Source organism: Anas acuta, chromosome 8 (assembly GCF_963932015.1).
Source record: "Anas acuta chromosome 8, bAnaAcu1.1, whole genome shotgun sequence".
NCBI lineage: Eukaryota > Metazoa > Chordata > Aves > Anseriformes > Anatidae > Anas > Anas acuta.
Window position 1 is genome coordinate 31,526,501 of NC_088986.1, and position 27,736 is coordinate 31,554,236.

Here is a 27,736-nt window from a genome sequence, read left to right on the forward strand (position 1 = left end):
CTGTACATTACCTGGAAGTAAATCAGTATTAGCGAATTCAGTAGGTGCTGGTTGACTGTCTCTCACTTGACCTTCCTGAGTCAGTACCTGATTCTTACTGGCTTCTACAGGTTTTGCAGAGTTGCTCTTTTGCATATCAGCATTTGTTTCTCTTTGATGAAGATCCAAATGACATGGTCTTTCTTGAGATTTTGCATCATTGTCTAGGTATTTATTGCACTGCTGAAACTCAATAGCCACCTCATTCTTTATATTTACTTTTTGATTTTCCCCTGGACATGGACTAGCCTCTGAATATACTTTCTCTGGGCAATTTTGTTCAGTCATTGACGTACCTTGATTCTCCTTCCCTGGCACTTCAGTGCCATGAAGAGGTAGGAGACAACTTTCACTTTTTTCCAGTCTGTTGTCTCTATCCTTAGGCTGTTTGCAATCCAGGAATCCATCTTCAATTTCCAATGAGTATCTTGAATAAAAAGTCTTTCCATGGTGCTCTTGAGAAACACTGTCAAATACATCTGAAGGAGTAAGAGAATCTATTGAATGCTGATGTGAAGGATGAGTTTCTGCTCTATCATCAGATCCCAGTTCTTCACATTCATCTACTGAAAGTAAAACAGATCGCTTGAAATTTTTAGTTTTAGAAAACTCTTGTCTTGCACTATCATTTTCTGTTGCATCTTCAAAAGCTAAATTATCAATTCCTTGGAACTGTTGAGTGGGAACATTTGATGAAGGAATGTTTTCTGCAACATTTTCTGCTTCAGATCTGTCATCTTCTGTTTCATCAGCAGAAGAAGAAACTTGGTCTGCTTCCTGAGTAAACTGTGCATTGCCAAAAGCAGAATTTTCAGTTTCTTTAATACTGGTCCTTGCGCTTCCCTGATGGGACCAAATTTCATTTTTTTTTCTTGGTATTTCATCATCACTTGTTGAATTAACACGGAAGAGATCAGAACCTTCTTTTTTCATTTTTACTTCTATTCTTAGGCTGCTGTCATAAATTTTTAATTCTTCAGGTGTGCTAGTGTCACTGCTGCTTCTTCCAAGAAAATCATGGCATAACATAGTGCTGCATTTAGAAATCCCTCTTTCATTGGATCCTTCATCATCCTGAGAACCTCCAGCATCATAATCTTCTGATCTTGGTTTTATATCATCAGAGGATGTGGTGGCACTGCCAGTATCTGATTCAGGACTCTCTTTTGGATCTAGCGCTCCAGTACTCCAGTGGTCCACAAAGGGAATTTCTGCATTTTCTTGGTTTTCCGGCATTTCCATTGGATCAATACCTTCTGTGTAATGATGTGCACATTTGTCCCTTACTCCTTCTGTGGAACATTTGGAAACATCATCTAAAGCTACTGTAACTGATTTGTATTCAGTCAGGGCTGGTGTATCACACAACTCATCAGCTGAAAGAAATCCCTCCATATGAACCTGAGGAGATGATGTTACATCTTTATTGGTTATCCTTTTTGAAAAGCTCGGTAAAGTATTTTCACCACGGTTGAGACCCATATCGCTGCTTAATTTATCACTTTGTTTGATACAGACTGTTGTTGCTTTTGAACGTTCTACCAGTTTTCCTGAAGCAATAGCCTTTTGATTGGTTTCCTTGGAAAAGTCTGAGTATCCATCACTGGTAGACTGCGCTTGACAGTGAAATTCAGCAGTATTATCATCTGTCTTTCTGTCTTTATTCTGTTGAATTGCAGCCTGATCTCCACAGATTTGTCTTACTTCCATTTCATTTTGCACTGAAACATGCAATTTAGAAAGAGTTTCTTCTATAATCAGAGGCAAAGATTTAGATTGTGATTTGTATTCCTCATTTTCAGGAGGATCCAGTAGTTTTTGCTCATCAGGTTGGCAGGATTGATCTTCTCTGCTACCTTCCATCATAGAGTTTAGAAATTCACTTTGCTTTGCAGAACTGCATTCATTATTTTCATGAAGCTGAACTGCTACAGAATCAGCCATATTTTTTTCAAGTTTCTGTCCAGGACTTCTGTGCTCTGAGGCATGCATATTCTTCTGGACAACAGGAGATTCACTCCTTGAATGTTTTGGGGCAGAGGACTGAGATTTTAATACAGATTGCCCAGCTGTTTTCAGTTTTGGGTCTTTATTATTCATAATCTCACCATGCTTTGATGGAGTCTGAGTTTTGGGTGTTAGTGTTTTTGCAGCAGCTTTTGTTACAGGTGTTTGAGACTGCTTAACACTCTTCTTCTTGGCTGAAGGAAGTTTTTCTGGGAGTGCTGTCTGAACCAGGTGCTGTACCACATTTTTTTCTTCGTTATGTTTTGGAGACATTCCTGATTTCAATGACTTTGGTGATTCCACCATAGGTCCTAACAAACAGTGAACAAACAGACATAAAGACTATAGATTTTAGTCTATGTATACGCACTGAATTTAGGTTAGTGTGCATTTGTATTGACAAACAGATTACTCAACTTTTCATTCAACTAAGGGACTTAAAGCTTGTTAAAGAATCAAAAGTTGAGATCTTAAATACAAACAAGATGAAAATGCCATCCTGCATTTACATACCATCTTTGGAATGAAAGCACCTTGTAGACTATACCTGAAGGAGTTTGACCTGTCACCAAAGTAGTCATCACTGGAGTAGAAAGCAGCAGCTATGTAGTAGTGCATAAAAACACCGCACAGCAGTTAGCACAGGAAGTGATGGGTACTGTATTCAATTTATATTGTAGAGGGAATGACAGGAGGTACAAACTAATTGCATTACTAGTAATGTGATTAGAATACCAGAATGAACATCACTGCTCTGCCTGATCATACTGCAAGATCTCTAATGACCATAAATTGACAGGACCAGTGGTTTCTGTATCATAATGCATATAAGATAAAGCAACTGGAACGTTCTTTCCCACCCCACCCTCAGTAAGTGCTAGATCCAAAAGGGATTAGAAAGAGCTCCATCCTTAACACGTCATATTTTCATAAAGCTTTTTCCTCTCTGTGCTCTATGATGTCATTTCCCACACTTCCTCTGAACAGCTGTCAAAATTGAATATTAGTTCATGGGGGTAGGTCAGCATCAGCAGAACAACTACTAGGGAGGCAATCAACAAAAAAGGAAGGCATAAACTATAAAGTTTGCTTTGTTCTTGAAAGTTCTTGAAACAGTCTGCAGTCTGGATCTTTGATGTATATTGTAAGCGCTTGACCTACAGGATTTCTATTGAACTCAGTCATAGTTTTAAGTGCAGAAATGTGAGCTATTAGCAAATAAAAGACTCGGCGAAGCAGATAACAGAAGAAAACGCCAACTGGCAGAGAAGGCCATCTCTAAATATTTTGAAATAACCATTCATTTACATTTTACAGTTTAGTGTTGTCACCAATAGCGAAATATGGAAAATAAAATTGTTCAGAAGATTTTGCCAATGCTTGCACAAATCAAAAAAAAAACACACAATCAAACAAAAAAAAAAACAACCAGCCAAACAAACAAAACCAAAAAAACCCACCCATCAAGTTTTTGCAAAAACAATGCAGGACTGTTTCATTACCACTGGAAACTTTACCTTGATTTTTGGGGGAATTGGTAGGTGTGTTCTGAGCCTTTTGCTGTGTAGGGCTACTCACATGCCCTTTTTTCTTTAGAACAGCTTGTGCATTTTGTTCATTGCACCCTTTTCCAGTTGACTTTTTTGTTAGACTGCAAAGAAATTATTATATGCATTATTTTCAAGCATAAGATCTAGCAATATTTGATTACATTTGAACAAGCAATATATGTGTTTTAATGTACACACATATATATAAACATTGAAAATCCAACCTAAACCATGTACTTTTGTGGAAAGAAAATATACACCTATGTATGTATATAGGGGTGTGTGTGCACCTATATAAGTGACTGCTGTCGTATTTTCACAGGGTTTCAACTGTCTTTCTGTGCATTGTTTTTGCAGCTCACTCTAAGCGATCCCAGAAATACTAAGTTTACAACACCTTGTGCAGTCATTAACCGTTCCAAGTGTGCAGAGTTCTGAATGACCTACAACAATGTTCAAATGATTAGCATGAAAGAATCCAACATGAAATCCAAAGTGTTTCCAGTAACAATTTTTTTTTTAGAATAACATGTAATAGACAATCATTATGAAAGATACTCAGGTTAGAAGTAACATGTTGGTTTAACAGTAAATTTAATAGTTAAACTGAAAAAAAGATTTCCCAAGCATGCATCCGTAGAAACTAAAAAAGCATATTATTAACAAACCTGCTTGTTGTGGCATTAGCCTCAAGCTCAGTCTTTTTTTTTTTGTTGGTGACTCCATCTGAGGTCTTCAAAGAAGACTTTGTTATTACTGCTGTGAAATAAATTCAAAGTTAATTATAAGGGAAAATGCATTGCATATAAAGTACTGAAAAATTCTAATACGTGACGGTCAGCTATTGAAAGCTGCATACTGCATAGCTGCTAAACATGTAAAAATTTTTAACATATGACTCTCATTGATGATAGACTTTTTAAAAATAAATAAGTAAATTACCAGCACGTTTTTTTCCTTCTTCTACCAATTTATCCTCTTTGGGTTCTTCTGCCTGTTTGCTGGCAGTCTGGATATCTGTGCTCGAGTTTGTTAACTTGCTGGATGTTCCTGCCACAGTCGCTATGGATGGAGATTCCTTCCCTGTGTATTTTTTCAATGGTTTAGTTTTGATTTGCACACTTGCAGTTACAGTCAGCACTTTAGGCCTGGCACCTGTGATTTTTCCTTCATGATTCTTTAATCCTTTGCCACTTGCTGAATTTTTTTGTCCACTTGCAGATGTCTTTTCAGGATCTTGCTTGGTAGGCATGCTTTCAGCCTTTGTATTTCCGTTATTTTCTATTTTTGTTTTGATGACAGCTCTAGCCTTTGGTGAAGCAGTTTTTTCCCCAGTTTTTGAATCTTTAGTAATTTTGGAAACAGTTTTTTTGCTATCTTTTCCCTTTGTATCCTCATGCTTTGAAGTCTTATTGGCAGTGTTTCTGTTGGTGCTTGATGCATGTCCAGATGCTCCTAATCCATCAGATTTCATTTTATCCTGATTAGTGGAAGAATCTCTTCCACAATCTTTCTTGCTGTGTTCTGTCCAAGAAGTATTCCTTATACCAACAGATTCAGTACCAGATTTATTTAGCTAGAAAAGAAAATCAGAAAAAGAAAACAGACCATATATATAGTATACGTGCATATATACATGTATACGTATATGTGTATGTATATATGTATATATATATACACACACACACATAAACTGTAACTTCTGAAACACAGCTATTTATTAGGTAGTACATGAATCTAAAACATCAAGTTTCAGCATTGATATAATTTTTAAAAAATTTATTTTCAGCTCAGATTGCTGGCTTACAAAAGTACCAGAAAAAAATCTAGAGAGCCCAGTTTATTTTTTTGTCTTGCAAAATGCTGCTCTATATAGAGGGTATAGAAATATCTAAGCAGAGTCACACTTTTACTTTAGACAATTTTTTCTGTTATGTATAGCTAGTGTCTGCTGATGGAAGGAAACTTTTTTTTGAGCTACATATGCCTATTTTCCAACGAGAAATAAAGACTCTGAATTATTATAAACATAAAAATTAATTTGAAATGTGTTGTTTTTTTAAAGCCATTACCAAAGTATATCCATCAGATAAGTGATGATAATTATTCTCTCTCTTAGGTAAAGATATTCTGAAATATGGAGAATTAAGTACATAAAATGGAGTCTTTGTGTAATTGCAATGTATCCATGACCATCAAATCATATGAAACCCACACTAGTTTTCTACTAAATAGTAACCTAATTTTGAGCATGAATTTCAACAGAGGTGTTGCTGTTCAGGGCATTAAAACATAATTTTGATGGCAGGGAGTGTAACAGACTCACTACTGCCATGGCTTGTGATAATAGTAGAGATTCGTTAGCTCAGTAGCAAACCATTTGCTCTGGGAAACAGATCTGTTTCATTACGTAGCAACAGGGGAATGTGAGATTCTGAACACAAATTCCAATCTTTTATTTGAGCTCATCTGTTTGAAAATGTAGTAGAGCATAGGATGAGTCCTAAAATGTTTCCAGTAAGGGACATCACTGATTCTGCAGAAATTAGAGTTCAAGAGAATACAAATTTTTCAAAAGGAAGTTGCATTAATTAATGTGACAAATTAACATTGAATATAAGATGAATGACAAAAATAGTTATGTTCACAAGCTTTCAAATACTTTTAATGCTCAGATATGAAGGTTTACCTGAGAACTAGTGAATACAGGTTTTTTGCCAAGTCTTCGGTCATCACCCTTGTCAAATGCAGCTGTAAAGAGGAAAAAGCACTTTCTTTAATATTTAGCAGATAAGAAGGGAGACAGAAAAAAAAAGTCAGCCTACTCAATTAGCATCTTTTGAAATCAGGAAGTGATTCTTTGGGTCCTTTAATTTTTTAAAGAAGGCTAATTTTGGTGATGTGGCAAATGTTAGGAGGAGAAACAGCTTTATATTTGGAATAAAAATTGTGATATTTGTTATGAGGTCACATGGCCACAAGCAAGTTTTTTTTGTTTTTTTTTTTTTTAACTCTTACTTTAACTCGTTTCCCCATTTTCATAGTAAGACACTTTTGTTGATCCAAGCTTACCTTACTTAAAGCTTGAAATACAATGAGACTTTGGAAAGTGTATACAAAAATTTACAATAAAGACAGACCTTCAGATTTAGAGTACTAATGACTTTAGTGTGACATACTGTAATTTATAGATTAAGTTTTTATAATATTTAAACAGGAGGTTGATTACAGAAAGGTAAATTAAATTAGTTTTCAAGCATGGTAAAGCCAAAATATCTAAATGTACTGCACAGTGCCTCTTTAGACAGCATGCAGCTTAACATCATGAGAGTTATCTTATCCCTGTGATCGTCATGTGAAATTTTCAGGCAGTGAATGCCTTTTTTTTTTTTTTTTTTGGACTGTTCTACTCTGGTAGAGAAGCATTTTTCAATGAAGCTTTTGAATTAATTGTGCTTGTAGAATATAAAAAAAATATGTATAGACACTATACAGACACAGAATAAGGTTTCTTTTTTTTTTTATTAACGTTTCAACTGAAAAAGAGGTTTTACAAAAAATGTAGTTAAAATTAAGCATTCAGTTCCTCTTTTTCTGACAGTATTTGTACATATATAAAAATGTATCCATTTATAACAATGAAACAAAAAATCTGCTGAATTCTTATTGAAGATTTCTTAAATATATTTCTGTAAAAATCAAACAAGAAAAGATATCCTGAAAATGGCACACCAGGGACCTATCCCTTTTTTCAGCAATGACTCTGCACAATAGTACATATTAAGATAAAAGCCATTTAAACTTGAGCCTAAGAAAACACATGACATGCTGTGATTGAAAAAAAAAAAAAAACAACAAAAAACAACAAAAACCAAAAAGCCACACCATATCATTTCTTCTTTTGGCATTTTTCCTCTTCCTTCTGTTACAGTATTCCAATTCTAGATAGGCTAAATCTCTAAAAGATGCCCCTTTCCCCCCCCCGAAATCTTTTAAGATGAAAGTTGATTTAAATGATCTAAGGCAAATTTCACCTGAAGATTAAAATTTGTCTACCAATATTGTGTGATTGCTTTGCCTGTAATTAAAAACAGATAATGCATGGGAACATTTCAGATTGGTTGTTTACAAATAAACCGTATGCTAGCTCTGACTTAGGGTTTAATTTAGAGAAAAACAAAACAATGTCTGTCATGATGGAGTTTGGACAACTAAGGCACACCTCAGTCTTAACTATTCATTTTTGTATTGAAAGCACTGGTGCAAAACAGCCCAAACATTATGTACAATAAGGAGATAAGCATACTAAAAACACCTGCCCAACAAACAAAAATCCTCTGGTTTCTGAAGCCAGCTCCTTAGCCTCTGAAAAACTTCATGGTCCAGAAAATAATCACAAACCTGTTTCATGCAGATTTAGCAGCGAGATGTTAGTGGGCTACACCCTTAAATCATGCTTATAAAGATTGACACTGTATCTTTACCTCAGCGTGCAATTCTAGAATAAAATTATCATCAGCCTACAGGCACGAACAGCTCTGTAACTAGCATGGTCTAACCCCAAATGTCCTTAACAAAAAGAACACTGAAACGTTTACCTTCTTTGAATCAAAATGCTTTCATTTTATACAAGTCTTACACTGTACTGTCACAGCCAGTATTCAGCCACAACTCCATCATCAGTTCGCACCCGCAGAATACTTGTGTACTTCAGCACAAAGAAAGGCTCAGAACAAAAACTCCTTTTTGTTGGAAGGGCTGCCTGTCCACATTTTTAGAGCACAGTGCAGCTCCTTAGGGGCTTTCTGCAGTAGCATACACAGGATCACAATACCAATCAACTGTGAAGTCAAGCTAGCTGCATTTACTCACGGAGCCTGAGATAAGCATTACGCAAGAGACAAACTATTTATACATTATGTAGAAAATGATAAAGGATAGAAACTGAATTCATAGAATGGGTAATCTACTTTATGTAAATTTAACATTTCCACAGTGCTTATCTCCTTAAAAATGAAACAGAAAAGGTCTATTAATCCTACTGCAGTATTTTAAATGACTTAGTGTAGCTGTAAACAAGGGGAGAATCAGCATACCCACCTCTGGTTTCTGTGACATGCTCTCCTAAAAATAAAAGCAGGGGAGACTTCATAGAAAAAGACTTACTGATTTCCACGTTTGAAACTAGCTAAGCATGCATCTATTCTAAAATACCATTTCAGAAACCTACTGTTTCAGAAACCTACAGATTGTGCTTTAATTTGTGTCTGGCTCCACAGTACCACCTACATTTTATCTGCTAAACAGATTGCTAAAAAAATCTAATGCTAAATTCTAATTCTAAAATTGATGCCAGGCATACCTGCTTGTATTTTCTGTTGATGGTCTGGTCTCATCAGCTTCCAGCTTTCTGTGTGACGAACAGCATAAAAAGACTGAACCAGGAAGACCCAGAGCTTATCACGCAGAGCCTGGATCTTGCACGTAAAACCCTGTGTTCAAGTAACAAATCAGCAGCTGGCGAGAGGCAGATTGTCATAGCAACCAGTCATTATTCCTTGCAGAATCTACTTACTCCCTAAGCTAGATCAATGATGTCATCACTTATATTTTATAATGGCCTGGTAGATGGGGATGCTGTTTTTGAAAGATTATTGCCCACCATGGTAATTTTTATAATGCTTTGATATCAAATCACTCCAAGGCATACTAAAGCACTAGAAAACACTGCATTCCTTTTTTTTTTCCCTCCTCCTTTTTCCTATTTTTTTTAAATGAACCCCTTAATAGCTCTTCACTGTCAGCTGTGTCACAGCAAGGTCAAATACTCTAGGGAAAAATAATGTATCTGATTAAATTTTCATTGGTTTTACCAAGAAGACCTACAATAGCACCAGATTGCAGTAATTCATTTTGCATTTATTTTTCATTCTTTGCTTGTAGCATCATTCCAGATTTTAATCAGTATGTCATATTATTCATGAATTATCCCCAGCATTACAGTCAACCACAGCTTAAATATCTTTGTTCATTATTTAGACTGTGGGATACATGCCATGTTACATACACACAGACTGATACTTCCCACCAGTCCAACACACGCTCACTAGATTAGGCAGCCCTTGCTTCAGAGGAGAGTCTTAAACCCAGATGTAGCTGTGACTTTTAGAAAATGTGGAAGGGGGTTAGATATATAGAGAAATAGAGAATTAAACGCTCTTCCCCTTTAGGTTTCAGGTTAATTAAACATTTTGGTAAGTTTTTCCTCATCACAAATTTAAAGTGATAGTAAAGATCAACAGAGCAAATGGTGCCCATGGGACTTATATTCTCAGTAATACTTTTTTTTTTTTTTTTTATGGCCATATGTGGGGTTTCTCTTTAAAAGAAAAATGTTAATATCCAGTAAAAAAAGCCAATGTCTTGGGCACTTCCAACCTGAGCTCAAAGTACATCACATGATTTGAACTCAAGTGAAAAGACTAGAATAGTTTGTCCTACAGACACTGCACGTGGCAAAACCTACCATCTCCTTCACATTTGCGGAGTCCAGCAATGTATCCACAGCTACAAGAAGAAAGCAGCTGTTTTCATTATTAATACTTTTTTCAATTGCATTAAAGATTAGTTCGAGAAGGTCAGGTTTGCTGCTCATTGCCTGAGCCTGAGGAAACAACAAAAGGCAACCATTTAAAATAAAAGAGTGTGCACTATACAAAAGCATTACTGAACAGAAAGGGTCTGCTATCATGCTGGTGCAGGAAGCCTTCCAAAAGCTGAGTATCCATTCCTGTGTATTCCTTTCACGCACATCCCACTCCAGGCCTCTAACAAATAATCTTGAGAACTCTTGCTAATCCAAATTTTAGGAATAAACATGAATTTACAGCCACATGTAACTCTGAGTTCAAAGACAAAATGTTCTAAAATCTCAATATTTAAAATTCTCTACACATTAAACAAACAAAGCTTTTTATGGGAGAAATGAACTCCCTCTATAAACAGGTATTTTCTAACTAGGACTTGCAGCATTGCCAGTAACTTGCAACAAAGATCAGTGAAAGTTTGAGTATACTGTTAATAGTTATAAACGTTCCTGTAAATACCTGTTGTAATCTGCGGGTCCAAAGATAGGAAAGTTTTCTGGAATTTTATGTACATACTTACTATCTCTTTGCGACGTAGAAATTGTCCCACTAAATTCTTGTGTGAACATTTGTCTTAGCTGAGGCACATACCCAAATGCAGTATTAAACCTTAATAATGCTTTATAACACTTAAATTTAGCACTGCCTTTTTTTTCCCATATTACTGTAATTTAAAGCAAAAGTTGAAACTATTGCAGTTATTTAACAGCCTGAACTATCCAAAGCCTGATATGATTCAGTTTACTTGGAAACACAGAGTAACTTGAGGGCACTTTTACCTGCAACAAAGTATAGAAGGCTTCACTCTGTACTACATGTAGGAAGTTTGCCACAATAAATACTATGCATTCTTCTTGTAGCCTAGATGCCACTGCCACAGCTGCCTCCGTCCACTTCACTTGGGGAAGACTGTTGATCAGCTGGTCACTTTCCATCAAAAGAAAAGCAGCATTCTTATGGTTCTTAAAAAATAAAATCAGAGATTAGGCTGTTGCCTAAAGAATTGCTGCTTATAAAATAGCTTCTGTTCAGTTCCTGAGTATTTATACAAGGATCCAATGATCCAATGATATATTCATTTCCCTTTTAATAAATAATTTTGGCTTTTGATAATTCTGAACATTATAGGTACCTTTGAAACTAAAAGAGAAAAAAAAAATAATCTGTTGCTGCTTTGTCTACTGAAGTTAGGCAGTAAAGTTTTCAGTAGCTTTTATTGTATTTTCCAACTGTCATTACATACATTCTGTAGTCCTTAACAGAATCTCATCTGATACGATATTACTGAACAGAGAAAATCATTCTAGGTCACTGCAAGATACAATAAATTATTTAATAAAATGTATAAGTGAATGTTTTAGGTGATTGTGGATGGTCCAGCATTTGGAATACATAAATATCCAAGTATTTTCATAGCTATTAATCCTTTTGCCTTATTTAATGGAGACATCAAATATCTGTCTTCATATATGGAGAACTTACCTTCTTTTTAACTGACATTTCTCTAAGAAGCACGACTGCTATGTTTATAGGTAAATTTGAAAGAAAAGAAAACCAAATTCCTAATATCTACCCCCCAGGTCAAATCTTTTGCTTCTTTCATACTTGTCTAAGCATTTGCATTGTCTCATCAACCCAATAACCAAGAACAACTTCTACTGGCTGATATGTGACTTAAAATGAACTTGCAATTTATTAGGATGGATCCACATTAGGATGGATTGACAGCTCTACTCAACATAACCTAGCAGGTCACTAATAAATGATGTGGTAAGATCAGTAACAGTGGAGAAAGAAGCAATTCAGATAAACATTCGACACACACACACAAAAAAACACACAACACTGTAAATTCAGATTATAACCATGTTTGGACCATACAATTAAAAATCAGTGAGGATTTTCTTCATGCATATTGCAGTTAAAGCATAACATCTGTTATGCTGTTGAACAGCCCAACTGTGTTTTATTATTTTACTCAGCTGCAGGTAAAACAAGTTTGTTTATATGCATTTAAGGTAAACTAAAGATTAAGCAAGTGCTTATGGTTCGATCTTGCTCCCACTGGACTCACTTGCAAGCTTTTGAAATTGTCCAGGAGTCACCCCTGCTTGTAAGGCAATAAGCATTAACCCCCTTCAGACATGTCCAGTGAAACACAAAATGCTGTCATTGACATCTAGCTAAAACTGGCCCTTGGCAGGAGGGGCCCTATCTGAGTTTTACTTCTCTTGTTATAATGTTTCTCCTAATCATTCTAAAATGGTGTCCACTTTACTCGCCTATAAAAGTGTAAATCTGACACCTCATTGAGACTCCGGGGTAGTACCTGGATGGTGTTTTAAGCTGCACTCCCCTTTTAACATTGCTGTGCTTGTCACTGTGGCTGCCCAGAGATTTTCCAGTCAGTAGTCTCCTTTTCTTTGTCCCTTTTTGTCCTCTAAGGGTTGCCTGTATTTATAAGCTTCGACATTTGCAAGATTGATTAATGGCAGGCTCAAGAGTCATACTGTTTAAGGCTCAAGAGTCAAACTGTTTAACTGTTAAAAAGTTCTACAACAGAGAACTTAGAGGATTGCAAAACATTGGGCAGCTCCTGCAAAATGAATGTTACACTTTTCTTCTTTCTCCTTCAAGCAACTTGAAGCATTTTTGCAGTTTTAGTTTTAAAAATTCCAGTGGGAATTCCACAAGTGGACCGGGTGTCTTAAGAGCTTGGAATTAAATGATCACTCATCAGAACTGTTCTGTGGGCAGATGAGGCTTATGCTTTACTTTTAGAATTGCAATTAGAAAAGTTTTCTAGGCTTCAGTCTATAAAATATTGGTGAGTCTTGCAAAGACCCACGAACAAAAATCCCAACTCAGTAAAGTGGGAACCAAAATACACTTTAGTCTGCACTCCAAAAAGTTCTGGAGAGGCTAGGTACACAGCTGGAGCAGTACCAAGTACTACAGTTTCTGTGAAAGCTGGTAGCTTCAAGATAGCTCATATATTTCATCACAAAATCAATACCACAAAGCTACACAGACATTCTGGGAACAAATGAGTGTACTGAATTAATACAATGGCAAAACACTCCTACTATCTTAAAAGCCATAGCTACTACATTCTGTTAAAAGTTGATGCATGCTGGTAGAAGGACTGGTTATTATAGCTTTGGATACTCACAAGCTTCTCCTGGTACAGCCACATAGATCTGAAATCTCTTGTTTTTCAGGCCTTCACCTGAATACAGACTAGCAGCCACCACTTACAGCTGACCTACTGGCCTCAGCACTTGATGGGGTAAGTACTCTCTCAATAAATCATCCAGAAAGGCCCCCAGAAGCTTTCACAGCACTTTCAGCAAGGGGCAGTTCTTGGACAGAATTATTTGACAGTGTTGAGCTAAGGGGTATGTTTGGTAGCCATACCTAAGCTCGTTACCTTGGATAAGAGTAACAAGACACAAGAACAACTTCAGCATGAGATACACAATCATTCTGGAGAACGTACATACTCAGCTGTCTAGTGTATACTAGAACAAAAATTGTCCTGTGAACATTAGCTGAGCTAGTTAGATTAAACTTTGTGCATGCCAATCCATTAGTTGTATTTATATACACACACAGTCATGCCAGACAACAGCTGTACAGATATATCTTTAGCTCCTTTACCTGATCTTTTTATTTCTACAGCAATTCACTCTATTTCTAGGCTAATTACTGGGCCAAATTCCTGTTAAAATAACTGATCTGAGCTAGATCTATGAAGTCAGCACTGACAATAGTTTCATACACAAAGACAATTAAAATATTTACATTTAGGTAGATCAAAATTGGAACAATGTAAATACATGCTACAAACAATGAATTCTGAACTGTGACGGAACCAATTCAATACTGTCATCTGTGAAGTTGAAGATACGTATACAATACTGTTACTTTCTTTTTGAAAGATAGCGGGCATTTAAATGGATGGTTTGTGCTCACTGATAGCCAGTGATCACCTGAAGTCTGGCAAAAAGAAAGATCACAGAATCACAGAATTTCTAGGTTGGAAGAGACCTCAAGATCATCGAGTCCAACCTCTGACCTAACACTAACAGTCCCCACTAAACCATATCCCTAAGCTCTACATCTAAACGTCTTTTGAAGACTTCCAGGGATGGTGACTCCACCACCTCCCTGGGCAGCCTGTTCCAGTGCCTAACAACCCTTTCGGTAAAGAACATACGTAAAGAGGAGGAGACAATCACAAATAATGCGCGCCGCTACCTAACATTAAATTTGATGCAGTAATTTGCTGCTCCTCACTCTTTGAATATGTAATGAATGCTGTGACGTCAGAGCTGTGTTTCATAAACTCCTTTTGTATTATGCTGGACTTCCATGTGATTTTCACTAGACTGTGTTCCATGAAGCATAGCAACTACATCTGCACATCAAAATCTGTTTCTTAAATTGTTATTTTAATGGAACTTTTATGCAGTATATATGTACTACAGATCTAAAATACTACTGTTATTATTTCTTAAATCGCACTCTACAGATAAATAAGCAAAAAATTTATGCCACTGTTTTTATATAAAATACACTATATACTACTTACCAAAGACTTAATCAACATAACAAGACAGTTGTTCTGAAGTTCAGGAGGTAAACTGGCAAAGCTTCTCTCTGACAAACATTTTGCAAAATGTTTTCCCACCCATCTGTTGAAAAAAAAAAAAAAGAGTCTTAAGTAAGAAAGATGAAAAATGTTCCATCTTCACTTGTTAGTTTATGTGATCCCTGTAATGTATTGTGAGGAAAAATGTTTTAAATGTGAACTTTTAATGTCAGAATAAACCCAATCTCTCAAGGGAAAATCATTTCAACAGAGAAATTAAAAACAAACCATAACTTAAGTTGTTTTACTTACTTCATGCAGGCAGCATATAGGCTTTCCACTCCCAGTGAATGAGCAATAGCCATGCATTCTAGTACAGCTTGCTGTTTTCCAGGAATAGGCTGGAATTGTTATAAAATCACAATTATTACATATTCTGAGATAGAGAAACTGTACAGAAGTAGAAAATCTACAGTTCAGACAGAGCTACTGTTAGCCACCACAGTATTTAAGTTTGTTTGCCTTAATATGGAATAGGGAAGTCATCTGTTTCTTCACAGGTCGACAAAGTAGCATTCAGCCTAATGAGCCTAATGCATAAAAATGCTTGTCTCCAAGCTGTTGTTTGTTTTTAAACTATTTTTTATTGGAGAGAAATAAATTTGAACTATATGCCCATGAAATCTGTTATGCACATATATAGTATTTCCATATTCCTACTTCTGTTAAGAACAATTACATATGCCATGGAATGTATTAAATTATACTTGATGTAATTTAATATGTTTAATTCATGGGATGGAATGCTGCTTTTCATCAGTTGTGGTTTACAAGTTTCTATAAATAGGTGGATGATACTGAAGGCCTTACTCCCATCATCAATGCTACTGAATTTAACAGATTTACACATATGAATAGGTTCTACTGACTTAAGGTAACCCTTGGACCACATGGTCGTTAAGTATCTCATCAATACGATCTGTTAGTAATAGAATCAAAATTCTTTCTCTAGGCTTTACAATTCACAAAGTAGCATGAGAACTGAAATACCTTTTGGAAAAAATTGCAGTAATCTCTCTTCAAAATGTAGATAGCTACTTCTTTCAACCCATCTAGCCCATACATATCTGCAATGCCCAACATGCGACTAAAGAGAAAGCAGAAACAAAAATTAAAAATCATTTTGATATATACACTTTGCTTACAATTTACACACTATTTTCACCTCTTTATTCAGTCAGAAGCTACTGCAGAAAATGAATTGATAACTAAATTTGAAACTTGCCGAAGAATAATCTTCAAACAGAAGCATGTACAGAAAAAATAATCTCCCAACACTGAGAGTGGTACCACATTTCTATATAAAAGTAAGGCTCAGCTACAGGCTGAGTTTAAAAGACTCTCAGTTCCTCTACTTCAAGAGTATCAAGTGAAAAAGATATATTTGTGCGAGTTTTGTTGTTCTGTAATTTGTCGAAGGGTTACGTAAAATGTTAGCAATGACACAGTGTATAAGAATTGTGCCCCTTCCATATACTAGAAAGCACAGTGAATAAACTATTAATAATTTATATAGAAAATAAGGTATTGATTATTATATAAATTCATTATATAATAAGTTGACATTGGGGAGCATATTGTGAACAGTTCTACATTTTTAATTTAGATGTAAACTTTGACCAACAATTTCTAGCATTGAGAAGTTGTAGTTTTTCAGATGTAGTTTTTTTTTTTTTTTCCAGAGTCCAAAAGCTACTATATAAATTATTTCAGAAAACAATTCACACATTTTAGATCTTATTTCACTAATACAGGATTATTGTACAATAGCAACATAAAACTGGGGTTAAAAACTTTAGCAGAATAAAATGCCAACAATTACATTAGTTGCTATATATATTATCGTTTATGGATCTAAGACTAATTACTTAGCCTTTGCATCAAATGCTCGTTTCAAAATACATTCCAAATAATAACTCCTACACATTTTACATGCTGTGGATGTTGTTCTGAAAGCTAAAAGGAATGTACAAGCAAAATGTACATTATTATGGTATAAAACTCCCTTATGTTTTTCACTGTCCTCATAATATTCCAAAAGCCTTTGCCCCATCTTTTCCAGTAGCTGCTGAATAAACAGTATTTTTTCAACAACCCTATTTTTGGATTTTCCTCAAGTATGATTAGGTGTAATGATCATTATATTTGACATCTTTGTCTTATTTATATTCTACAAGAAATTTTTTTCCTTTAGACTCTTAACTGAGAAAATACAGAACAAGCAGAAACTGCAATTAAAAGTAATAAAAGTTGACATATACCCAACATCAACTTCATCTGGGAAGTCCAGAATAGCTCCATATATAAAATGCAAGATGACACTCATTTCTATATGGCTTATGCTGAAAAAAAAGTAAGAAAGAAATACAAATAGAGACAAGTTCAGAACAACTACCACATTTCTTAGCCAAAATACATTAATCAGAATACATCATCCAGCCTTACCAATGGAAGCTAATGACCTATTAATCCTAATGATCACTGCAATGTAAAATTATCTGAACTATCAACATTTTGGCTGAACTTTGATACTCTTGCTGTCTTGCTGAAATTTTGCAGTACTTTAAATCTTTGAAATTAGTCATAAGAAGACTATTACCATCTACGAGTAAGATTTGATATAATTACCTAAATATCTAGATTACTTATGCTGATAATATGCAGAAAGGATTTAAAAAAAAAATCTTCTCTAAGCCCTTTACTACTATTAAGTCAATTACTAAGTATGTATTTCAAAATTGTTTTATAATATTCTTAATTCATTACTTTTACAAATCTATTTAAGCTTTTCCTGCAATAAAAATAGATTTAGTAGTTTTATGACAATGCTAGGTAGGAATGTTGCGTTTCAGAATATTTAGAAAAATTCTTTATGGCTAGATTCAGATAGAGAAATCTGGAAGTCCTTCACAGAGTTGCATTTGCATCCTTCCATCCTCCCAGCACCATTATGTGGAAAGGCATGGAATGTCTATTTTAAGTGGTGTACACAATATTCTGTAAAATACATTAATCTACTTACATACGTACAACTCTACGTGCAATTTTTAGAGCCCACAAGTGCTATGTACAGAAGTAGAAATTAGGCATGCAGATTGAGTTAAAACATTAGACATGCTTAAGCAACAGACAATGATGAATAAAAACAAAAGAAAAAAAATGTTGCAACACACTAAGAAGCAAAATCAACACAGTTATCTCTCTCTGTGTTAGCACATGATAGCCATAAAATCAGTAAGAAATTTTCCTCAGTCTTGACAGCTGTTATCTTATGCAGATTTTTCATCATTTCATAACATGCCATATGTACTTTATTTACAAATGTTTAAAAAGACAGCATGGAAATCTGTACCTAGCAGAAAAATGAATCAGAAAAGGTAAAATAAATTCACATGATTCTTAATACCAGAAATTACGAGACAAGGGCAATGAGAACATACTAATAAAAAGATTAAGTACCTCTCAGGAGAAATTCTTTACTAAAAAACGAGGGTTACAGTTTCTTAACCGGAAATTAACATATAAAGATATCAATTGCAGGGAGAAAATTGTAAGTACCAGAGCAATTGTTGACGATCAGCCTTTACATCATTCTAAGTAGAGTATAAAAGCCAAACAGTTAAGTAAAACTGTGTTGTTTTTATGAGCATTAAAGTTATAACCAAACGAACAGAAAACCTCACTGATTTTGCAGCGGTATTATTGCACAGACAGAAAATTAAAATGATGAAAATACAAGAAAGCATCACTTGGTGAAGCAATTTTATATTAACACAAAGTAATTATACTTCGTGGCACTGTAAGGTGTACAGTTCTTTCTGAAGAAAGCTGAGTCAGCCAACACCACATTTAAATTAAAAAAGCTAACATGTAGAAGTAGCACTATTAGTTTGCTTTTAAAGGCAGTTTAAATTATTGCAAATGTTTTTTTCTGATACTAAAAAGAAATAACATGGCAGTCCCCAGGTTATCTACAAATTCTTAACTATTTATCCTGCACTGACAGCTCTGTTATTTTCAGCACTTACACAGAAAGCCATTGTGAACAAGCACACTAGTCAAAATGATCTTAGTGTATGATCCTGAATTATCATTATTAAACACTATATAGGAAATACAATTGTTTGTCTTTACATTATAAAAGTACTGTGCAAATACTTATGAAAACGTATTACACTTCATCCATTTCTGATGCTTTTCATGACATCTACAACTTGAAGTCAGTAGAAGAGATATTAAATAGATTGTGAATACTAAGATATACTCTCCAAAAACAATCAAACAAACAAACAAAAAAAGGATTAGTACCCTTTTGTTGATGATACAGACTTCTTCCCTGAGCCATCTGACAGCATTAACAAACATATTACATACACTGTTTCATACTGAAGTCAAAACGGTAGTCAGGAAATGTATCAGGCTGAACAAAAATGTCAAGGCAGATTAATCTCCAGTGCTCTATACACAGCACACTTGCTGCATATTGCCTACCTTTGCTCCTGCACAACTTGCAAAGACAACACTTACCCTTGAAGAGTGATGTGGTTTTTAGAGCTTTCAGCCCAACTTCCACTCAGCATAGCAGCAAAGTAACTAGATCTGGCACATAAAATGGCCCTGAGAGAGAAAAAGTAAACATGATTCCACTAGATACAAATATTTATTATGAGATTCTTTGATAACATTGACTTAAATCTTTGCCCTTTATGCATTAAGGTGTCATCCGTATACTGCATGCCTTTTCTTCCTGTATGTTTGAAATTTTAAAATACACTAAAGAAAAAACAAAAGCAGGACTCCAAATTTTTCTCAGCTACAGATTTTTTCTAGTATGACTTTGACATTCACATAAAGGAAATCTATTGTCACAAGCATTTTCCTTTTATATAACGTGAAATTGCAAATGTATTTCTTCTGTTTTATTTACCAAGTAGCAGTAAGTTACCGTGTTTTCACAGCACCAGTTTGGCCAAATAGTTATATCCTGAACTTCCATATCAATTTCTCTTTATGCTGCAAAAAGCCTATTTATTAAAACGAAAAGAGAAGTATAAAGCTTCTCTTACTCAAAATTGGCTGGCTACCTACCAGCACGTACTAAAAAAATCAAACAAACTTAATAACAAAATAATCCAACAACTTGATGTGCGTTTCCAGCACTATTTGAGAAGAGCTATCAGTTCTGTTCAGACTTACTGTTTTGTATTTTATATTCAAAAAGCCTAACTTCATAAGAAAGGGGCTCATCCAATTTCCTTCTACTTCCTTCAAAGACAATAAAAAAAACCCTGACCAGTAGTATTTCTACCAGTATCAGAGCGTTCACAAAACAGATGAGAAAACCTTTGCAACAGGAGTTTCTTAAGGTGGAAGTGAAAGGGCCAAAAGAAAGCTAGTAGATGAGAACTGCTTTGTGATTTCAGCCTTCCAGATTTATACACCAGTTACAGTGTTAGCTCTTACACATCTAATCGGGCTATGTTAGCTGTAGATGATATCCTTATACATACAGTTCTTTTCTTGACACCTACTAAGCTAAAATTACTGTTTGTCATGTATTTCCTGTGGCAGAAAAAGCAAAGTATTTTGTTTGGCATGAGAATACATTCTTTCATGTGTATTTGTTGGCTCTTGAAATGTTTCAGAGCACTTTTATATGTGCATAGGAAGAAGTAAGAAGGATGCTATTTATGCTCTCTTTTCTAGTTGTTCTATATTCTGGAATCTCTCGTATCTTTCTACTCCTTCCTCTTCTAGAGTCTCTCAGTATTTAAAATTAGGAACTTCTTGCACATTCCTCCAGTGATTCACCCAGCAATAATAATAACGAAGCTTTTACAGAATGCTTCACATCACGGTTTAATATGGCCACACTTAAATGGGTATTATCTCACAGCTCTGAGTATGTGAAATTCAAAAACACATACCATACTATCTTGTTTTTGAAAGTCACGATACAGTATCATAGGGATGTTTGTCATTCTATTCCAAATAATTTTTAGTAATAAACAGGGCTCAATCAACTATAAAGACATAGTTAAGTGGTGATTTACAGGATTTGTTTTAAATTAGATGGCTACTTATCAAAATATTGACAAATATGTATTAACTAAATATATGGTATTGATAAAAATTTAACTTATAAAATATATCAGGATATCACATGAACTTGAAGTAAATTTATTTGTACTTTCCTGCTGTCATGGTTTGTGCCACAAGTTTATTACTCAACAAGTTGTGTTGCTACACAGAACTGTAATGATACAGCGCAGCACCAGTAAGACAAAACTCGGCACCTCTCAGAGCACTGCTCCTTACGCTGTGCAAAGTCTACAGCAAGGTCATCAGACTTCATGAGAAAGTAAAGAATATGGAGGTGACTGTGTGGGGGAGGGTGGGAGCTTAAACTGTCTTCAGTCTGAGAATTAAAAAACAAAACAAAACAAAAACCAACCAAACAAAAACAACAACAACCTTCAAAATAGATCATACTGGTGCTTTCACCACAATTATACCCAAAATTAGCTTTCTGTTATTCACTCCTACCATTCATGTGCTGTGGTGTTAAAACAAGCAACTTTTGTGCCTGTTTTAGAACTTCCTTGTTTCCTCTATGATTTACTGCCATATTTTTTTTCTAGTCAGACTACATACATGTACATTGCTCCAGGCAGTAAGTGGCCTATATTAAAGAAGCTCTGACAACGGAATACTTTGTGGAGTTTTCTTTTGCAATAAAGTATTTGTTTCTCAAAGTTACAGCTCTAAGAACATGCCTTCTTATAGTATAGACCAGAATTAAAACCATGCCTAACTACACTCTATTGTGGGAGTCTAACATATATCCTGATTCTGTTATTAAAAAAAAAACAAATGTAACTCCACCATCACTGTTATGATACTTCTTCTGTAAAGATATTTATAATGTCAGTAATACAACACCCCACACTGGTTTTGTGTTGAGAAAATACTAAAAACAGTGGAGATTTTTGATCATTTCTCTGTTACTTATATACATAAAGTAAACAAAATACAGGCTCTCCAGTTTGCTACTTCAAATTCAAACATTAAATGCAAACAGACTGATACCAAATGTACAGGAAAGACAAGAATGATACTGCCCCTATAATTTGCTTTCCCAACCTACAGAAGTCCAATGAGCCAAAGTTGTTAAATGGTCTTGGACTTTACACCCAATAAAGGCTGCTGACTTCCTGAAGACAGCTTAACTGTCTTTACATCCGCATGACTGAAGTAATGAAAGTAAAATCAGATTATGATGCACAGATTCTGGAAAGCAGAAAAAAAATGAAGTAATTTCAACTCCAGAAAACTTCTACCTGTATGGTAGTTTTATTCAGCACTAGTAGCCGAATAAAATAGCTGAAGTTTATGAATAGATTTTTCATTTTCTTTAGAGTACAGATGATTTTTAAAAAGTTAGCAAAGAAAGCTTACCTAGTACTTATACAAGAGAATATACTCTTTACAATGGCAATCTTAGAAGAAGAGTTGTTTATATACCTGTGAGCTTGGAAGTTGTGGCCTTCTACACAAATATTAATATCTGGACAACAACGCTTCTTGTAGAGCTTCATTAAGTCTTCTCCTAATACAGATGCAGCTTCTAACTTGGAATCACCTGGAGGTGGGGAGAAGTGGCTATTTTCACTCGTTCAGTATATACTAGACTATTCTTAGGATACAATTGGAAGTATTAGTGAGAAAGAAATTTACACGATGTCAGATTCTAACATTACACATTCAAGGTAGATGAATTTTTCCTTGCAAGGTTTTTCATACCCAGCAACGGAACATGCGTTTCACTTGTCACTGTGAGCAGAGATTCAGGAAATTAACTGGTGCTTCACTTTGATATCTATAGCATAAGAGTGTTACAGGGACTCTTTTGTAAGATTATGTACCCAGTTCATTTCTTCTGCAAGGATCTATTACCTTGGTGTTCAAGAAAAGTTGACTTTGAAGAAGGGTAGGATCATGTAGTGCTACCAGATTAGTTGCTTGATCCTACCCTAATGTCACAGCTGCAGCAGCCAACACCTCCAGTGTGGATGCAGTCATGTGTTTCCTGGAGTTACAGACTTAGTTCACAGTTGTAGTAGGAAAGGCTCTGAAAGATTCCATATTCCTCATGAAATAAAGCACAGTGGAACTTGTATAATTTGTTAGAAAAGGAAAGGAATGGAGAGATTGTGTTCTGTGCATGTCCCACATGCTCAGGACTCAAGTTTGCTGCATTACAGAGAAAAGACAGGACACAATGATGACATACACGCCCAATGCCTGGCACATCCTTTCAGATTTCTGCTAGATATCGGTAGGGAACTGTTCCTGCCAAACTTCTCCAGCAATTCATTTTTTCAAAGTGTGAGAGACTGAGGTACAGCAAAAAATATACATGTAGGTTGTGTTACAACAATAGCTTTAACTTCTTCCCTCATTTTTACATCCGTCTAAATCTTTGGATAATTACTTCAAAGGAAAAAAAAAACAAAACAACAATAAAGTTAAGAAAAATATACCAAAGCTACCTGCCATGGCTTTGTTGCTTTCTGCATCAATGGCTACTTCTGAAATTTCCTCTTCAATAACAGATACATAAGCCACTTCTTCCTGCACAGCTCCGCTTGGAGCATTCTGTTCAGCTGCTGTGCTTTCATCATCCCCAAGACAATTTACATCTGTTTGAGTGTTCTGAAGAGCAGCAATGTTGTTTTCTTCTATTAATTTGGGTTCCAGTACTTTTTTCATCATAGCCAGTTCCTCTGATTCTTGAAGATTTTTATCAGATGAATATACAAGCCTAGAAGATGACACTGAGTTTACTCATGTAATGTTTTAATTGACCAACACAAAAAGTCTAAAATGACATAGTTCATTTCATGAACTAACAAAGTTCAGGAACAGAAAAAAGCTGGATTGTACAGCACTTAATCATCAAAACAACACCTCTCTCTGAAAACAAATGCATTTCTCTAATGCTTCAAAAAGCATAAACAAGCATTACAAATAAAATGTATTACCAGGTTACAGGGAACAAAGGTTTATCTCCATCAACTTTTTCAATTAACAAAATTTTCGTCTTTTCATTTCAATTAACAAAATTTTCATCACCCCATCTACTATAATCATCTACTACAGGCAAAAGCAGAAGCAAATTGTGTTAGTAATAATAGATCACTGATTTTATAAATCTTAGCATGACTAAGAAAAGGCATTTGATATTTGATTGTCCTTTGTAAATCAATTTAAAAAATCAGAATATAAAGATCTTCTAACATCAAGGCTACAAGTACAGAACCATAGCAAGTTTTAGAGATATATGTTTTAATTTCAGAGGAAGTGCTTGAAAGCATGAAAATGTTAACAGTTAAGACTACCCAAAGGATTTTACTTTGCCCATACAGTAATTCCAGCTTCCCACTTTCCCATCTGTTTTACCAGCTTATTTTAGGCTCAAGATCTGGAACGGCTAACAAAGCCTGCAGTCTGTGATTGCAGAGATCTCATATTTATGAAAAGATGCTCTTCTTCAGCAACTTAATGGAGCTTTAAAAAGTCAATGTGAACAGATAACACGTTCTATCAGTGGTTTTATACCAGACAGATGAAGTTAGCAAAGTTTAACAAAAGGGCCACAGTTACTTTGGATTCAGTAGATATATACTTGCAGATCTGCCTCTAGTCACTCATTCCATGGCAAAAAGGATTTATTGTTTATACTGGGAACAGTAGTTTGAAGATGCTGTTTGAACACTGCTGTAAAAGGGCAGAGAAGAGATAAAGAGAAATCAAGAAATCATTTTCTGTAATTCCTGTATGTAAAGGATTGGGTTAGGTAGAGGTGCCTTTTTTTTTTTTTTTTTCTCTTCATGATACAGCTTCTCGTTCTTAACATATTAGGTTAAATTTGTTCCAGAATTTATTTTTTTCACCTTTCTGTTGCTGTTGCATACTTGCCATGTAAGGATGGTACAAATTGACTTTGAGGGAGAAAGAAAATTGGTTATAATAGATACACTGCTTTGCCATTACAATAATTGTTGTAATGTTCTTGCTTTCTTTCTGCCAGTAACTCAAAAACACACTCACAGGCAATATAATAAGCTAGGCAATAAGGCAAAAACCTCTATGGAATCCTCAGAGTATTTTCAGATAATATACATAAGAAACCTTAGAAATGTGATTCTGTTACCAGTAAGCTTAAATTGATAAAAATGGCACCAGTTAGTACAACAAGGAAGTCTACATGCTGTTAAACCAAAACCAAATAACTGGTTTCTAGATCTGAAAAATTATTCTACAGTCCACTTCTTTGGTCCTTTGAGTTAAGTACCTTTCCTTACTGTATAACAAAATCCCAAACTGACGTGTTCCAAACCACTAGTGACCATGGAGACAACACCAAAAAGCAGAGGGGTGGGAAAAGGCTTTATTTTAAGAGATGCAATAGTTAAAATTATGAGAAATACATTTTTCTTATTTCCAAGAATACGTAGTCACTGGAATTAATACTACCACCACCACACTTTACAGAAACCTGCTAGGACAGCCACTCTTACTGTCCCAGCCTAGTTGTAAACCAGCATGAAAGAACACTGGATTTAAATGTTATCCAAATCTAAAAGCATATTCTCTACTAGTTAGGCAGCAGCCTTTTAAATCCTCCCTACTGCAGGTTCTACTTTCTAAGAGAGAGTCCTTCACTTAAAGCCCATCTGGGAAAACAGTTACCAGCCTTCTTCTCCTTACCCACATTCTCCTTATTTATTTATATGTGTATATATGTATGTACGCATACATATTTATATATGAATGCGCATCATCCATGTCACTAGATAAATGCTTTTTTCGAGTTCTTAAATGATCAGTGTTTAAACAGACAGGATCTTGTACGTGTTGTATATATGCTGAGATTTGTAGAGCACTAGTAAAGAGATGACAAAGCAGGCTTGAACAAGTCATTAACGCTAGGAGAGAGGGTCACTTTTTCATCTTGATTTTTTTTTCTTATCTTAAGTTCAGCTAGCAGTACAAACTGTTAATGCTAAAGTCCATCAGAAAATTCTTGATCAGAAATACTAAAGGTAGCATGAAGCCGTCAGCACAGAAGTCTGACCTGTATGAAAAGGGGTAATCCTACTGTTAGGCAGCACATCAGTTTAATTGTCCTGGGAAGAAAAAAAAAAAAAAGAGATACTGCAGTAACTTTAGAATAAAGGGACAAAACAAGTAGATGCCCCAAACAGGATACTTGCTTTTAATGTGGGGGATAATGCAATAAATGGACACAGATAAAACAAACCATGTTTTTCTTTTATTCCAACTTTTACAGATGTTGTGTGCCATTTTCAGTAGAACTTGGTATAGCACATACTACTAGAACTTCAAGTAGTACCTAGATTAGCACGAAGTATCTTCTGTAGCTGTGTAAAATACTATATCATGCAGTTTTACTCAAACAGTAAAGCTTTGTATCATCACAACTAAATGCCAAAATAAATAAGATCTGTTACCTTTTTTCGATAAAATAACAATAAAGTAGGAGATCTCTGAACGGTTTCCTACCCAGGGTTTAATGCATTGAAATCTCCAGCAAACATTTTTGTATACTGCATTTAACCTTGGAGGGCTTGCACAAATACTTCAGCAATCCACTATAGTGGTGAGTCCTTGTGATTGTAAATTAGGCATGTCATGTGTGCAACCTCAGCCTACCTGAATCACGTCAAGATTCTTACCAAATCTAAAGGGAAACAAAAAAACCACAACCATCTGCTTGACAGCTCTCAGCTTTTTGTAGCCGAGATGGTTATTTTAATTGAATTGATTTATTGTGACAAGTATTTCAGTAACTTTCTTCTCATGAGATACATCTGCTGCTTCAGTGCCTCGTGCAGATGCCATTTCAATTTTGCAGTTCTATATTAAAGCTAATAATTTCAGCAGAAGAATATGGCCTTTAAGCGAGCATTGGCCCAGTGAAAGGTTTCTGCCCATTTCTTATAAATTGATTTTTTTTCCCTAGTGAGCGACGTGTAGATCCATGGCATTAAAATATTTTATTTTCCAAAGCAAGATATCAATGTCACATATACTGAATATACTGCTACTTGACAATTTAACTTCTCAAATTTCCCTAAGAAGTTGAGATTACATTTAAACATGGATCAAAAAAAAAATAATAAAAGAAACTCATTGTTTCTGTGTAGGTGGAGATAAGATTATCATTATGACTGTCTGGCATGCATTGAAAGCCTCTTTTTAGTAAAAGAGGCATGTCAGCATGGTGAAGGTTTTCTTCTGGTTCCCCCCCCCAAGACTCACACAACAAGATATAGCATAAAGTCTACAAGCTTCACGTAGTATCTTAGGTATTTCCTTTCCTCCCACTTTCCTTGCTTTAGAAAAGTGATTATTCTTAGTGACTAGCTTAGCTCCTGTTTATAACCACAGCAAACAAACTTTAACTGTGAATTAGTTGTATTTAAAGAACAAATATGCACAAACAAATTGTGTTGTATTTGGTACAACTGTTTTATGGAAACCTCACATGCAAGAGAAGGTCAATCTAAAAATAGAGCTAAACCATCACCCTCTGTGGTGTTGGCTTGAGGTCATGTAATTTTAGCAGGTAACCTTCTGGCTTGTTTGCCATTCCCTGCACACGTGAAAGATTCTGACAGACATGACAACAGGGAGATTGCAAGACGGATGAAACGGGAACAATGCTATTGAGCATTTGTTGTACTAATTGTAGGTAGTTACAGCCTAAAATTTATTCTATAAAGGAAAGGTGAGTCTACAGAAAGATTATT

General features: G+C 35.2%; 1 protein-coding gene across 4 annotated transcripts in view; it reads right to left on the reverse strand.

The window, feature by feature from the left end:
• Positions 1-27,736, reverse strand: part of BTBD8 (BTB domain containing 8) — a 36,325-nt gene that overhangs the window by 4,540 nt on the left and 4,049 nt on the right. For 2 of the 4 annotated variants that reach the window (XM_068690894.1, XM_068690892.1), the window contains 15 exons: positions 23,450-23,721; positions 22,422-22,539; positions 19,425-19,514; positions 17,159-17,239; positions 15,888-15,984; positions 15,150-15,238; positions 14,838-14,940; positions 11,023-11,205; positions 10,123-10,260; positions 8,959-9,088; positions 6,286-6,347; positions 4,539-5,172; positions 4,265-4,355; positions 3,564-3,697; positions 12-2,357 (listed from right to left, as the gene is read on the reverse strand). In XM_068690894.1, coding sequence (XP_068546995.1) covers positions 12-2,357; positions 3,564-3,697; positions 4,265-4,355; positions 4,539-5,172; positions 6,286-6,347; positions 8,959-9,088; positions 10,123-10,260; positions 11,023-11,205; positions 14,838-14,940; positions 15,150-15,238; positions 15,888-15,984; positions 17,159-17,239; positions 19,425-19,514; positions 22,422-22,539; positions 23,450-23,721 — 4,568 coding nt within the window. The remainder of the gene's footprint in view (positions 1-11; positions 2,358-3,563; positions 3,698-4,264; positions 4,356-4,538; positions 5,173-6,285; positions 6,348-8,958; positions 9,089-10,122; positions 10,261-11,022; positions 11,206-14,837; positions 14,941-15,149; positions 15,239-15,887; positions 15,985-17,158; positions 17,240-19,424; positions 19,515-22,421; positions 22,540-23,449; positions 23,722-27,736) is intronic. The other 2 variants (XM_068690895.1, XM_068690893.1) reach the window with 2 other exon arrangements.